We start from the raw sequence: 15911 nt of genomic DNA, 5'->3' as shown, positions 1-15911 counted from the left end.
AAACTGCATTCCTCGAGGGCCGCAAACAGGTCATGTTTTCAGGATTTCCTTGTATTCCACAGGTGATAATTTAACCACCTGCACAGATAATGATTCCAGCACCTTGTGCAATGCTAAGGAAATCTTGAAAACACGCATGGTTTGAGGCCCTCGAGGAATGCAGTTTGACACCCCCTGGCCTACACATTACACGCATGCACACCTGTTGCCTATACATTACACACATGCACACCTCTGCTGTCCACACATTAAACACATGTACACTTCTAATCAAAATAGTGTCCGCCAACATATCTATGAGGGGCCTCAGATAGCCTGAAGCAATTACCTCATAATAGTAAAGAGGTGTTGATAAAACATATGACATCATAAAAAGGATTTTAAAAAATCCAAAAAACACCACTTAACAAATAAATAATTAATAAAAAAACCTCAATCTTTATTAGAGATATCAACATACAAATATAAAGATAGCATGAACCATGTGTACTTCGAGGCGTATAAGGTATAGAAAAAAATAGAGAATCAAGTCCATACATATAGTGGAACAGACCAAAATTCAGGCTGCAAACTAGTTAAATGATCATAGTAAAGCTCCACCAGGTCAAAAAAGAAGACCAAATGGAGCAGTAATTCATAAATTGATCTTACCCATGTTGCTGTAAGCCTCTGTCTATGATGCCAAAGAACGCCCCAACGCGCGTTTCGCAGATGTGCTTTCTCGAGGGGAGTGTGTACACTTCTGCTGGCTACACATTACTTGCATACATAGCTGTTTCCCTTGTATTACTTGCATTCCCACCTGCTGCCCACACATTACATGCATGCACACCTCTGCTGCACACATATTACACATGCACACCTCAGCTGCATAATTACACGCATGCACACTTGCTGCCCACACATTACAGGCAGGCACACCTCTGCTGCACACATATTACACATGCACACCTCAGCTGCATAATAATTACATGCATGCACACCTGCTTCCCACACATTACTTGCATGCACACATACTACACATGCACACCTCTGCTGCATAATAATTACACGCATGCACACCTGCTGCCCACACATTACTTGCATGCACACATATTACACATGCACACCTGTGCCGCATAATAATTACATGCATGCACACCTGCTGCCCACACATTACTTGCATGCACACCTGCTGCACACATATTACACATGCACACCTCTGCTGCATAATTGCACGCATGCACACCTGCTGCACACACATTACTTGCATGCACACCTGCTGCACACATATTACACATGCACACCTGTGCCGCATAATAATTACATGCATGCACACCTGCTGCCCACACATTACTTGCATGCACACCTGCTGCACACATATTACACATGCACACCTCTGCTGCATAATTACACACATGCACACCTGCTGCCCACACATTACTTGCATGCACACCTGCTGCACACATATTACACATGCACACCTCTGCTGCATAATAATTACATGCATGCACACCTGCTGCCCAAACATTACTTGCATGCACACCTGCTGCACACATATTACACACATGCACACCTCTGCTGCATAATTATTACATGCATGCACACCTGCTGCCACACATTACTTGCACGCACACCTGCTGCACATATTACACATGCACACCTCTGCTGCATAATAATTACATGCATGCACACCTGCTGTCCACATATTACACATGCTCACCTCTGCTGCATAATTACACGCATGCACACCTGCTGCCACACATTACTTGCACGCACACCTGCTGCACACATATTACACATGCACACCTCTGCTGCATAATAATTACACGCACACCTGCTGCCACACATTACTTGCATGCACAGCTGCTGCACACATATTACACATGCACACCTCTGCTGCATAATTACATGCATGCACACCTGCCACACATTACTTGCATGCACACCTGCTGCACACATATTACACATGCACACCTCTGCTGCATAATAATTACACGCATGCACAACTGCTGCCACACATTACTTGCATGCACACCTGCTGCACTCATATTACACATGCACACCTTTGCTGCATAATAATTACATGCATGCACACCTGCTGTCCACATATTACACATGCACACCTCTGCTGCATAATTACACGCATGCACACCTGCTACCACACATTACTTGCATGCACACCTGCTGCACACATATTGCACATGCACACCTCGGCTGCATAATTACATGCATGCACACCTGCTGCCACACATTACTTGCACGCACACCTGCTGCACACATATTACACATGCACACCTCCGCTGCATAATAATTACACGCATGCACAGCTGCTGCCACACATTACTTGCATGCACAGCTGCTGCCACACATTACTTGCATGCACAGCTGCTGCACACATATTACACATGCACATCTCTGCTGCATAATTACATGCATGCACACCTGCTGCACACATATTACACATGCACACCTCTGCTGCATAATATTTACACGCATGCACACCTGCTGCCACACATTACTTGCATGCACACCTGCTGCTACACATTACTTGCATGCACACCTGCTGCACACATTACACATGCACACCTCTGCTGCATAATAATTACATGCATGCACACCTGCTGCCACACATTACTTGCATGCACACCTGCTGCACTCATATTACACATGCACACCTTTGCTGCATAATAATTACACGCATGCGCACCTGCTGCCACACATTACTTGCATGCACACCTGCTGCACACATATTACACATGCACACCTCTGCTGCATAATTACATGCATACACACCTGCTGCCCACACATTACTTGCACGCACACCTGCTGCACACATATTACACATGCACACCTCTGCTGCATAATAATTACACGCATGCACACCTGCTGCCACACATTACTTGCATGGACACCTGCTGCACACATATTACACATGCACACCTCTGCTGCATAATTACATGCATGCACACCTGCTGCCACACATTACTTGCATGCACACCTGCTGCACACATATTACACATGCACACCTCTGCTGCATAATATTTACACACATGCACACCTGCTGCCACACATTACTTGCATGCACACCTGCTGCACACATATTACACATGCACACCTCTGCTGCATAATAATTACATGCATGCACACCTGCTGCCACACATTACTTGCATGCACACCTGCTGCACTCATATTACACATGCACACCTTAGCTGCATAATAATTACACGCATGCACACCTGCTGCCACACATTACTTGCATGCACACCTGCTGCACACATATTACACATGCACACCTCTGCTGCATAATAATTACATGCATGCACACCTGCTGTCCACATATTACACATGCACACCTCTGCTGCATAATAATTACATGCATGCACACCTCCTGCCACACATTACTTGCATGCACACCTGCTGCACACATATTACACATGCACACCTCTGCTGCATAATTACATGCATGCACACCTGCTGCCACACATTACTTGCACGCACACCTGCTGCACACATATTACACATGCACACCTCTGCTGCATTGTCTGTTTTTTTATCATTTTATTTGCATATTATGGTGGAAAATAAGTATTTGGTCAGAAACAAACAATCAAGATTTCTGGCTCTCACAGACCTGTAACTTCTTCTTTAAGTGTCTCCTCTTTCCTCCACTCATTACCTGTAGTAATGGCACCTGTTTAAACTTGTTATCAGTATAAAAAGACACCTGTGCACACCCTCAAACAGTCAGACTCCAAACTCCACTATGGTGAAGACCAAAGAGCTGTCAAAGGACACCAGAAACAAAATTGTAGCCCTGCACCAGGCTGGGAAGACTGAATTTGCAATAGCCAACCAGCTTGGAGTGAAGAAATTAACAGTGGGAGCAATAATTAGAAAATGGAAGACATTCAGGACCACTGATAATCTCCCTCGATCTGGGGCTCCACGCAAAATCCCACCCCGTGGGGTCAGAATGATCACAAGAACGGTGAGCAAAAATCCCAGAACCACGCGGGGGGACCTAGTGAATGAACTGCAGAGAGCTGGGACCAATGTAACAAGGCCTACCATAAGTAACACACTATGCCACCATGGACTCAGATCCTGCAGTGCCAGACGTGTCCCACTGCTTAAGCCAGTACATGTCCGGGCCCGTCTGAAGTTTGCTAGAGAGCATTTGGATGATCCAGAGGAGTTTTGGGAGAATGTCCTATGGTCTGATGAAACCAAACTGGAACTGTTTGGTAGAAACACAACTTGTCGTGTTTGGAGGAAAAAGAATACTGAGTTGCATCCATCAAACACCATACCTACTGTAAAGCATGGTGGTGGAAACATCATGCTTTGGGGCTGTTTCTCTGCAAAAGGGCCAGGACGACTGATCCGAGTACATGAAAGAATGAATGGGGCCATGTATCGTGAGATTTTGAGTGCAAACCTCCTTCCATCAGCAAGGGCATTGAAGATGAAACGTGGCTGGGTCTTTCAACATGACAATGATCCAAAGCACACTGCCAGGGCAACGAAGGAGTGGCTTCGTAAGAAGCATTTCAAGGTCCTGGAGTGGCCTAGCCAGTCTCCAGATCTCAACCCTATAGAAAACCTTTGGAGGGAGTTGAAAGTCCGTGTTGCCAAGCGAAAAGCCAAAAACATCACTGCTCTAGAGGAGATCTGCATGGAGGAATGGGCAACAACAGTGTGTGGCAACCTTGTAAAGACTTACAGAAAACATTTGAACTCTGTCATTGCCAACAAAGGATATATTACAAAGTATTGAGATGAAATTTTGTTTCTGACCAAATACTTATTTTCCACCATAATATGCAAATAAAATGATAAAAAAACAGACAATGTGATTTTCTGGGTTTTTTTGTCTCAGTTTGTCTCCCATAGTTGAGGTCTACCTATGATGTCAATTACAGACCCCTCTCATCTTTTTAAGTGGTGGAACTTGCACTATTGCTGACTGACTAAATACTTTTTTGCCCCACTGTATTACACATGCACACCTCTGCTGCATAATTACACGCATACACACCTGCTGCCCACACATTACTTGCATGCACACCTGTTGCTCACATATAAGGCCGGCGTCACACTGGCGAGTTTTACGGACGTAAGAGCGCAGAAACTACGTCCGTAAAACTCGCATAACATACGGCACAATTATTCTCAATGGGGCTGCTCCTATTAGCCGTATATTACGGTTCAGTATTATACGGCTTTCTACGGCCGTACAAAATCGCAGCATGCTGCGTTTGTCAGCGTACTGCGCAAAAAAATCGCCAATGAAAGTCTATGGGGCGAGAAAAATACGGATTCCACACGGACCAGCAGTGTGACTTGCGAGAAATACGCAGCGGTGTTAGTGAAAAGTCGGTAATTCAATTGCCGGCTTTTCATTTCTCCTGCACAAACCCGACAGGATATGAGACATGGTTTACATACAGTAAACCATCTCATATCCCCCTTTTTTTTGCATATTCCACACTACTAATGTTAGTAGTGTGTATGTGCAAAATTTCAGCGCTGTAGCTGCTGAAATAAAGGGTTAAATGGCGGAAAAAATTGGCGTGGGCTCCCGCGCAATTTTCTCCGCCAGAGCGGTAAAGCCAGTGACTGAGGGTAGATATTAATAGCCAGGAGAGGGTCCATGGTTATTGGCCCCCCGTGGCTAAAAACATCTGCCCCCAGCCACCCCAGAAAAGGCACATCTGGAAGATGCGCCTATTCTGGCACTTGGCCACTCTCTTCCCACTCCCTGTAGCGGTGGGATATGGGGTAATGAAGGGTTAATGCCACCTTGCTATTGGAAGGTGACATTAAGCCAGATTAATGATGGAGAGGCGTCAATTATGACACCTATCCATTATTAATCCAATTGTAGGAAAGGGTTAAAAAACACACACACACATGATTGAAAAGTATTTTAATGAAATAAACACAGCGGTTGTTGTAATAATTTATTGTTCTCTCAAATCCATTTGCAGTCCCTCGCTTGGCAACATAATAAACGCACAAGATACATACCTTCTGATGTACTGTCAGGTCCAACGATGTAATCCATCTGAAGGGGTTAACTAATATTACAAGCAGGAGCCCTGCTATAATGCAGCTGTGCTCCGTGCTTGTAATTCCCCGGCGAATGAATGAAATGTAGGTCATTGACCTACATTTCATTCATTCGCGGTGAGGCGCCCTCTGGTGGATGTTCTCATGAACTGCAGCCTGGGAACTTTTTCCCACGCTCCAGGTCATATGAGGACATCCACCAGGGGGCGCATCACCGCGACTGAAGGAAATGTAGGTCAATGACCTACATTTCATTCATTCGCAGGGGAATTACAAGCACGGAGCACAGCTGCATTATAGCAGGGCTCCTGCTTGTAATATTAGTTAACCCCTTCAGATGGATTACATCGTTGGACCTGACAGTACATCAGAAGGTATGTATCTTGTGCGTTTATTATGTTGCCAAGCGAGGGACTGCAAATGGATTTGAGAGAACAATAAATTATTACAACAACCGCTGTGTTTATTTCATTAAAATACTTTTCAATCGTGTGTGTGTGTTTTTTAACCCTTTCCTACAATTGGATTAATAATGGATAGGTGTCATAATTGACGCCTCTCCATTATTAATCTGGCTTAATGTCACCTTCCAATAGCAAGGTGGCATTAACCCTTCATTACCCCATATCCCACCGCTACACGGGAGTGGGAAGAGAGTGGCCAAGTGCCAGAATAGGCGCATCTTCCAGATGTGCCTTTTCTGGGGTGGCTGGGGGCAGATGTTTTTAGCCACGGGGGGGCCAATAACCATGGACCCTCTCCTGGCTATTAATATCTGCCCTCAGTCACTGGCTTTACCGCTCTGGCGGAGAAAATTGCGCGGGAGCCCACGCCAATTTTTTCCGCCATTTAACCCTTTATTTTAGCAGCTACAGCGCTGAAATTTTGCACATACACACTACTAACATTAGTAGTGTGGAATATGCAAAAAAAAAGGGGATATGAGATGGTTTACTATATGTAAACCATGTCTCATATCCTGTCGGGTTTGTGCAGGAGAAATGAAAAGCCGGCAATTGAATTAGCGGCTGTTCACAGATATCGCGCTGAATGAAATCTAAATACAGAATATATATATATGTGTCTCAATGACATATATATATATATATATATATATACTGTATATATGTTTTAATGAACATTTGAGCACATAAATCCATTAGATGTCGGTTTTGCAAGCCTGCGAGAAAATATCGCAGTACGGATGCCATACGGATTACATACGGAGGATGCCATGCGCAAAATACGCTGACACACCCTGCCTACGGATCACTATTTTGGGAACATTTCACCGTATTTCGGCCGTATTACGGCCGTAAAATACGGACCGTATTGTCTTACGCCGAGTGTGACGCCGGCCTTACACATGTACACCTCTGCTGCATAATAATTACATGCATGCACACCTGCTGCCACACATTACTTGCATGCACACCTGCTGCACACATATTACACATGCACACCTCTGCTGCATAATTACATGCATGCACACCTGCTGCCACACATTACTTGCATGCACACCTGCTGCCACACATTACTTACATGCACACCTGCTGCACACATTACACATGCACACCTCTGCTGCATAATAATTACACACATGCACACCTGCTGCACACATATTACACATGCACACCTCTGCTGCATAATAATTACACGCATGCGCACCTGCTGCCACACATTACTTGCATGCACACCTGCCCACATATTACACATGCACACCTCTGCTGCATAATTACACGTATACACACCTGCTGCCCACATTACTTGCATGCACACCTGTTGCTCACATATTACACATGCACACCTCTGCTGCATAATAATTACATGCATGCACACCTGCTGCCACACATTACTTGCATGCACACCTGCCCACATATTACACACAATCACGCCTACTGCCATTACACCCACGCACACCTCTGCTGCTTATATAATGCACATTCTCCTGTGCTTTCCTATCTGTGCCCACACAACTCTGCTATGCACACATAAGGGTTCACAACTCTTCTCTATACAACACTGAAATATTACAGTCACTGTCTAGGATACTGAAAGTGCCTGACTCCTCCTACACACGTGACTAGTCACATGGCCAGGATGACATCACCAGTAGGATCTCCAGTCCATAAGAGGAAATGACAGTACTGAGATCATCATCAGATGTCTCTGATCACACCAGGGGATGCATGGCGGAGAGAGAGAGTGTATGGTAAGTGCTAGTGGCCTCCCCCTTGCACCTTTAACTACCTTCTTTATATCTCCTGCTGTATTGGTGAGTAGAATAGTGCTGGATATAATACAGCCTTTCCAGTGTCTTCCTCTAAGACTACATCCTCTCCCCCATCAGCATGTGTATAGCCTCTGACATTCCCTGTCTAACTGTAGGATGAATGACCTCCCGCAGCTTTGGCACCAACTGAGCAGATCACTTCTAAGCTGATGGCATGGAGTCAAGATCACAGACTGATTGTGATGGGACATGATGAGATTTAAAGATCCTGAAAGAGTTGCATCGTCCACTATATACAGCTTTGCCTTCTGGAGGACTTTATATGTGCACACGTTTGTACAAGTTTTAACGAGCCCCTCCCAAGTAAGTATGTGACCGTATGGGAAATAATCATCTAACCTAATTGTGCAGCTGCACTCCTGGGTCATTTAAGTGTAGTGATCATTTACAATGTATCCAGGGTTTTTGGCCACATGACAAGGAGTATGTTACGGTGCGTGCCTACGATCAGCGTTTTACATTAGAAGCCCAGTGGATGGCATTTATAGAAACCTTATGCCCACTGTGCTTCTATTTAATGCTGCATAAACTCACCCGCAGTGCGGGTTTACGAGCCGCAGCACGTCCATTATCTGCAGTGGAGACGCTAGTCTCCCCTGTGTAGTCTCACCCACAGCCGTTCACTAGATGCGGTAAATCTGCATGGTTCTGTGATCACATGCGGATTTACCTGTGTGTTTGGAACGCAGCAATTTGGACTTAGCAAAAATACACTGCGTCAAAAACACTATTTCCCAATCATGGACACATACACATGTTAAAATTGTTGGTACCCCCCTTTTAATGACAAAAACCCACAATGGCCACAGAAATAACTTGAATTTGACAAAAGTAATCTATAAAAATGAACAAATGTAAGTCAGACATTACTTTTCAACCATGCTTCCACAGAATTTAAACAAAAGTAAAACTCATGAAATAGGCCTGGACAGAAACGATGGTGTCCTTAATTTAATATTTTGTTGCACAACCTTTTGAGGCCATCACTGCAATCAAATGATTCCTGTAACTGTCAATGAGACTTCTGTGCCTCTCGGTATTTTGGCCCACTCCTCAAGAGCAAACTGCTCCAGTTGCCTCATGTTTGAAGGTTGCCTTTTCCAGACGGCATGTTTCAGCTCTTTCCAAAGATGCTCAATAGGATTTAGGTCAGGGCTCATAGAAGGCCACTTCAGAATAGTCCAATGTTTTCCTCTTAGCCATTCTTGGGTGTTTTTAGCTCTGTGTTTTGTATCATTATCCTGTTGCAAGACCCATGACCTGTGACTGAGACCAAGATTTCCTAACACTGGAAAGCACATTTCTCTCTAGAATCCCTTGATAGTCTTGAGATTTCATTGTACCCTGCACAGATTCTAGACACACTGTGCCAGATGCAGCAAAGCAGCCACAGAACTTAACAGAGCCTCCTCAATGTTTCACAGTAGGGACAGTGTTCTTTTCTTGATATGCTTCATTTTTCCGTCTATGAACATAGAGCTGATGTGCCTTGCCAAAAAGTTAAATTTTTGTCTCATCTGTCCATAGGACATTCTCCCAGAAGCTTTGTGGCTTGTCAACATGTAGTTTGGCAAATTCCAGTCTGGCTTTTTTATGATTTTTTTTTCAACAATGGTGTCCTCCTTGGTCGTCTCCAATGAAGTTCACTTTGGCTCATACAACGACGGATGGTGCGATCTGACACAGATGTTCCTTGAGCTTGAAGTTCACCTTTAGTCTGTTTAGAAGTTTTTCTGGGCTCTTTTGTTACCATTCGTATTATCCACCTCTTTGATTTGTCATCAATTTGCCTCCTGCGGCCACTTCCAGGGAGGTTGGCTACAGACCCATGGATCTTACATTTAAGAATAATATGTTCAACTGTAGTCACAGGAACATCAAGCTGCTTGGAGATGGCGATTGGAGATTAACTTATTTGTCTATAATTTTCTTTCTAATCTCCTGAGACAACTCTTTCCTTCCCTTCCTCTGGTCCATGTTGAGTGTGATACTCACTGTGCTGTTTGGTGACATGGTGTGTATCTGTAGCCCTGTATTCAGGCCCACTCACTGATTCCAACATTGTAGACACCTGTGATGCTAGTTAGTGGACACACCTTGATTTAACATGTCCCTTTTGTCACATTATTTTCAGGGGCACCATCATTTCTGTCCAGGCCTATTTCATGAGTTTTATTTATTTATTTTTTTAATTCTGTGGAAGCATGGTTCAGCAATGTCTGACTTTCATTTGTTCATTTTCATAGAATTTTTATTTATTATTACTTTTGTCAGAGTCAAGTTATTTCTGTGACCATTGTGGGTTTTTCTGTCATTAAACGAGGGGTACCAACAATTTTGACCTCGTGTGTAGACTTAGTGTTACATATAGTTTCCTGGCTACATAATACTAATGATCATAATATTAAGTGATGTTTTCTACATTATGTCTCTTGATTCCATAGCGTATTAATACAGAATCTTATGGTTTTCCTCCTCCTAAAGTCAGGAGTCTTCTCATTTACTGAGGAAGTATGGACAAGCAAGGGAACCACATAACTGAGAGGATATTAAACCTCACCTTGGAGATACTTTACCTGCTAACCGGAGAGGTGAGGGATTCTAGGAACAATGCCACTTGGCTTCACTCTTATTTCTATTAATGGGTATTTCCCAATGTTTAAATGATAGGTGATAACTTTCAGATCAGAGGTCTGACCTCTAGGACCCCCACCTTTCCCAAGAATGAAGCTCTGAAATACGCCATTAATATTGCCTAGCAGTGTATTAAGCTGTCTCCAGCAGTCCTATAGTGAATGAAGGTATAGGTATCGCACATGCGAAAATTACTGGAGGAGGCTTGTAGGGTGTCAAAAAAATGGGGCCAAACTGCTATCGCCTTGTCAAAAGTTTGAAATGGAGGGCTAGACGAGATTACACATTTTCCAATGAAGCACATGAGATTAGGGCCATCCTGGCGAAACACTGACCTATCTTAATTATTGACAGTGATATCTGTTCTCACTTGGACACCGATTATGTCCCCTGCCACACTGAGTTTTGACTACTGAAGGTCACTATTCGACAGGTGGATACCTTTGTCCATGAAGTTAAGACACATGCTGTGGCTCTCCCCTGAATACTTTTCATAGGAGAAACTCGCCGGGAGGCACGTAGAGCGCCTATAGGGCAAGCTAGGCAAGGCTAGCTGTGGTCTGCCCTTGTTGGGGCAGGAATCTTGTGGGCACTAATGTTACCTAATGTCAACCTAGGGCACATTAAGGTCAGCTCCAGACTCTGCCTATTATTCAGACCAGATGAGATTCTGTAAACAATGCAGCAAAGGAAGGACTTACCATATTTCATGTGGATGAAACAGATGGGTGAGGCGGTTCCTATTATTCAATTGTTTGTATGTATTTACTCACCCTTGTCTTATCATGATAGATTATCCTGCAGCCGTCTACATGTCCTCATTATACATACGGGTTTGATAATGTGTTATTTTATATATATCGTTATTAACCCCTTACCGACATTGGGCATAATAGTACGCCGATGTCAGTATACCCCACTTTGATGCTGCTCCAGTGGTGAGCCCACATCTATTCCGGGACATGTCAGCTGTTTTGAACAGCTGACATGTGCCCGCAATAGTCACATGTGGAATCTCGATCCACCCGCAGCTATTAACTAGTTAAATGCTGCTGACAGCGGTATTTAAATGGCGCTTCCGGCAATCGTGCTGGAAATGCGCACACCGTTGGCCCCCAACATGTGAACGGGGGGTCATTGGTTTGTCAGCATGACAACCAGAGGTCTCCTGGAGACCTCTATGGTTGTCAGTGTCGAATTGCTATGACCGCCACCCAGTGGTCACCGCTCATAACAAATCAGTAATTCAGCTACAAAGAGGTGTCGCCTCTATGTAGCTGAGCCGATCGAGTTGTGGCAGCTTCTAGTCTCCCATGGAGACTATTGAAGCTTGCCAAAAGTTAAAGAAAAATGTTTTTAAAAATATATAAAAGTTCAAATCACCCCCCTTTTGCCCTATTCAAAATAAAACAATAAAAAAATCAAACATACACATATTTGGTATCACTGCGTTCAGAATCGCCCGATTTATCAATAAAAAAAAGATTAATCTGATTGCTAAACGGCATAGCGATAAAAAAAAAAAGTCAAAACGTCAGAATTACATTTTTTGGTCGCCGCGACATTGCATTAAAATGCAATAGCAGGCGATCAAAAGAACGTATCTGCACCAAAAGGGTATCATTAAAAACGTCAGCTCGGCACGCAAAAAATAAGCCCTCACCCAACCTCACATGGTCATATGGACGTAATAATAAAAAAGTTATGGCTCTGGAAAGAAGCGGAATGAAAACGCAAAAAAAGCTCTGAGGGTTAAGAGTTTAAGGGTTAAGTTTATTATTATTATAGTTCCATTTATTCCATGGCGTTTTACATGTGAAAAGGGGGTATACATAATAAAAAGCAAGTACAATAATCTTAAACAGTACACATCACCGGCTGGTACAGGAGGAGAGAGGACCCTGCCCACGAGGGCTCACAGTCTACAAGGGATGGGTGAGGATACAGTAGGTGAGGATAGAGCTGGTCGTGCAGCAGTATAGTGGAATGAGAGTTTCTGCAGGTTGTAGGGTTGTCGGAAGAGGTAAGTATTCAGGTTCCTTTTGAAGGTTTCCACGGTAGGCGAGAGTCTGATATGTTGGATTAGAGAGTTCCAGACTAGGGGAGTGATTGTGAGAAGAAGAGATAAGAGGGGAGTAGAGAAGGAGATCTTGTGAGGATCGGAGGTTGTGTGCAGGTAAGTACCGGGAGACGAGGTCACAGATGTATGAAGGAGACAGGTTGTGGATGGCTTTGTACGCTAAGGTTAGGGTTTTGTACCGGAGTCTCTGGGTAATGGGGATCCACTGAAAGGATTGACAGAGAGGAGAGGCCGGGGAATAGCGGGGGGACAGGTGGATTAGTCGTGCAGCAGAGTTTAGGATAGATTGGAGGGGTGTGAGAGTGTTAGAGGGGAGGCCACAGAGCAGGAGGTTACAGTAATTGAGGTGGGAAATTATGAGGGCATGGACTAGGGTTTTTGCAGATTCTTGATTAAGCAATATATAAATCCGGGAAATGTTGGGAGTTGACAGGAAGTGGAAACGGCTTGGATATGTGGTTTGAAGGCGAGACTGGAGTCCGGAGATACCAGCTTGCGGGACTGGAGAGAGTGAGCAGCCATTTACTTTAATGGATAGGTCTGCTGAGGGGTTTGAGTGAGATTGGGGAAAAAAGATTCACTCATTATTGCTGCTAATACTTATAAATGACTAAGTGAGGCATAGGGAGACACGCTGAAGCTTCTGGTCCCTAGATCGGATTATCATTTGGAGCTTTTTCTTGCTGCTAATTATAAGCATAAAGTTGAGACAGAAACCCCGATTCCAGCAATGTATCATTTGCTGGACAGCTTGGTGCCATTTTGATAGAATCCCTGTTTTGTATGCTCTAGATGTAGCAGAGCTTTGTCTTTTTGGGCTGTTTATAACTCTGCCCATGACTCATCTACCTGTGTACACTGTAAATGGTCAGTAAGCTGCCAATCAGTGGTGGGGGTGGGATTACACAGATTAGCCTGACTAGTCCTCTAGTGAAAGTTTTCTGCTGATAAAACAATGATTGCAATGAAAGTACAGCACACAGCCTAATAAGTGACATATACATGTAATCGGGCTCAAAGCTCCTACATTATGCTGCTCTCTTAAATAGCAAAAACCTGCTGACAAATTCCCTTTAAATGCTGGAATATAACATTTTATCAGTATAGAGGCATACCAGAGTCTCTTTTAATACACAGGATTACACAGTAGTGAAGACATCTGGAGAGTGTGTGATCCCCAGCAGGTGTATATCTGGTGGGCGGAGAAGGACCCAAAGCCCCATCCTGGAGCATCCACCTCATCCCCTGCAACTTGATCAGAAGATCCTGGACCTCACCAACAAGATGATTGAGCTGCTGACTGGAGAGGTGAGCGCTGCTGGGAATACTGGGACATTATACAGTAACACACGGGATGATGTGTATGGATGATGACTGTACCATTGTGTGTCAGGTTCCTATACGGTGTCAGGATGTCACTGTCCATTTCTCCATGGAGGAGTGGGAGTATATAGAAGGACACAAGGGTCTGTACAAGGACGTCATCATGGAGGACCACCAGCCCATCATATCATCAGGCAAGTGCAGACTTTAGTTGTTCAGGTGCACTGAACAAGATAATACAATGCAAAGCGATTGTAAGCAGAGCGTTGTTAATACTACTTGCTTCATGATTATCATGCCCTGTAAATGGGCTGCCTATCACTTGTGATTGTTCTTATTCTGCAATATCTTTTATTGTCTGTACAAGTCTCCTCTAAAATGTGAAGTGCTGCAGAATATGTTGGCGCTATAGAGAGAGCATTTTTATTATTATTATTATTATTATTATACAACTGCTCATTCATCGGGTGAAATGATCTTTGTGCGGCACAACAGATTGGTGGTGCAATGTTCCGTGTAAACAGGACTCGCACTGCCAAGAACCATTGCAGGTTATGTGCACTGAGTTATCTAGTATAGATGTACAGTGGCATGTGAAAGTTTGGGCACCCCTTATCAAATTTACTGTTATTGTGAACAGTTAAGTAAGTTGAAGATGAAACAATCTCTAAAATGCCTAAAGTTTATAGTTTGGGCACCCTTTGAGATTTGTGTGCTCAGATAACTTTGACCAAGGTTTCAGCCATTAATTAGCCTGCTAGGGTTATGGCTTGTCCACTATTAGCCACCACGAGTTCAGTCACCGCTCCTGTTTATTGAGAGCGACAGCTAAAGTTGTGCCCCTGGCACTGACTGACAGCATGACCTAATGCTGGGCGAGCTGTCAGTCAGGGCTGGAGGCACAGTTAAAGCTGCCGTGCTTTATACACAGAATGGTGTATGAACCTGCGGCGGCGCCACCTCCATGAATGAAACCTGAAAGCTGCAATGGAGAATAAAGTTCAGTTCATCTCGGTAGCGAAGCTCTAAGTGCGTGCGCCTTGCACGTACAGAACGTAATTAACCTCCAGAGTAACCCCATATCTTCAGGTTAATATCTTTTTTTTTTCATATGACAGGTTCCCTTTAAACGACTGATGTTTAGTAAAAGTTTACTGATTGGCGGACATATCGTGCCGCCGATCGGTCAACGTAAAAGAACCTTTATTAGAATTCAGATAACCGTATTGTATGTGTATATACATAATATATTTTCACGCACTTTTCACTGTGTTTGATGTATTTCTGTTTCCCAACAGAAGAATCCAGCATCAAAAATCCAGAGAGATGTTGGAGTTCTCTGTTTTTCCAGGAGTGTCAAGCAGAAAATAATGATGTCCTAGAGAATCTTCAGGTGGATGACATAAAGAAACACGCTATGGATTTCTTGATTAATCTCCTCCAAATTTAGAAAATTCAGGCTTAAAGGGAACCTGTCATGTCCCCCGTGTCCCCAGAAGCACTATAGTAGCTGTTCTTACCTATCTA

At 43.9% G+C, this 15911-nt stretch overlaps 1 protein-coding gene across 1 annotated transcript in view; it reads left to right on the top strand.

Moving 5' to 3' along the window:
• The window catches only part of LOC143767902 (uncharacterized), a 79602-nt gene that overhangs the window by 53898 nt on the left and 9793 nt on the right, over positions 1-15911 (top strand). The window contains exons 7-9 of the mRNA XM_077256423.1: positions 14199-14369; positions 14455-14578; positions 15683-15777. Of these exons, the coding sequence (XP_077112538.1) occupies positions 14199-14369; positions 14455-14578; positions 15683-15777 (390 nt within the window). The remainder of the gene's footprint in view (positions 1-14198; positions 14370-14454; positions 14579-15682; positions 15778-15911) is intronic.

Source organism: Ranitomeya variabilis, chromosome 4, assembly GCF_051348905.1.
Source record: "Ranitomeya variabilis isolate aRanVar5 chromosome 4, aRanVar5.hap1, whole genome shotgun sequence".
Classification (NCBI taxonomy): Eukaryota; Metazoa; Chordata; class Amphibia; order Anura; family Dendrobatidae; genus Ranitomeya; species Ranitomeya variabilis.
This window is presented reverse-complemented; position numbering and strand designations above follow the sequence as displayed.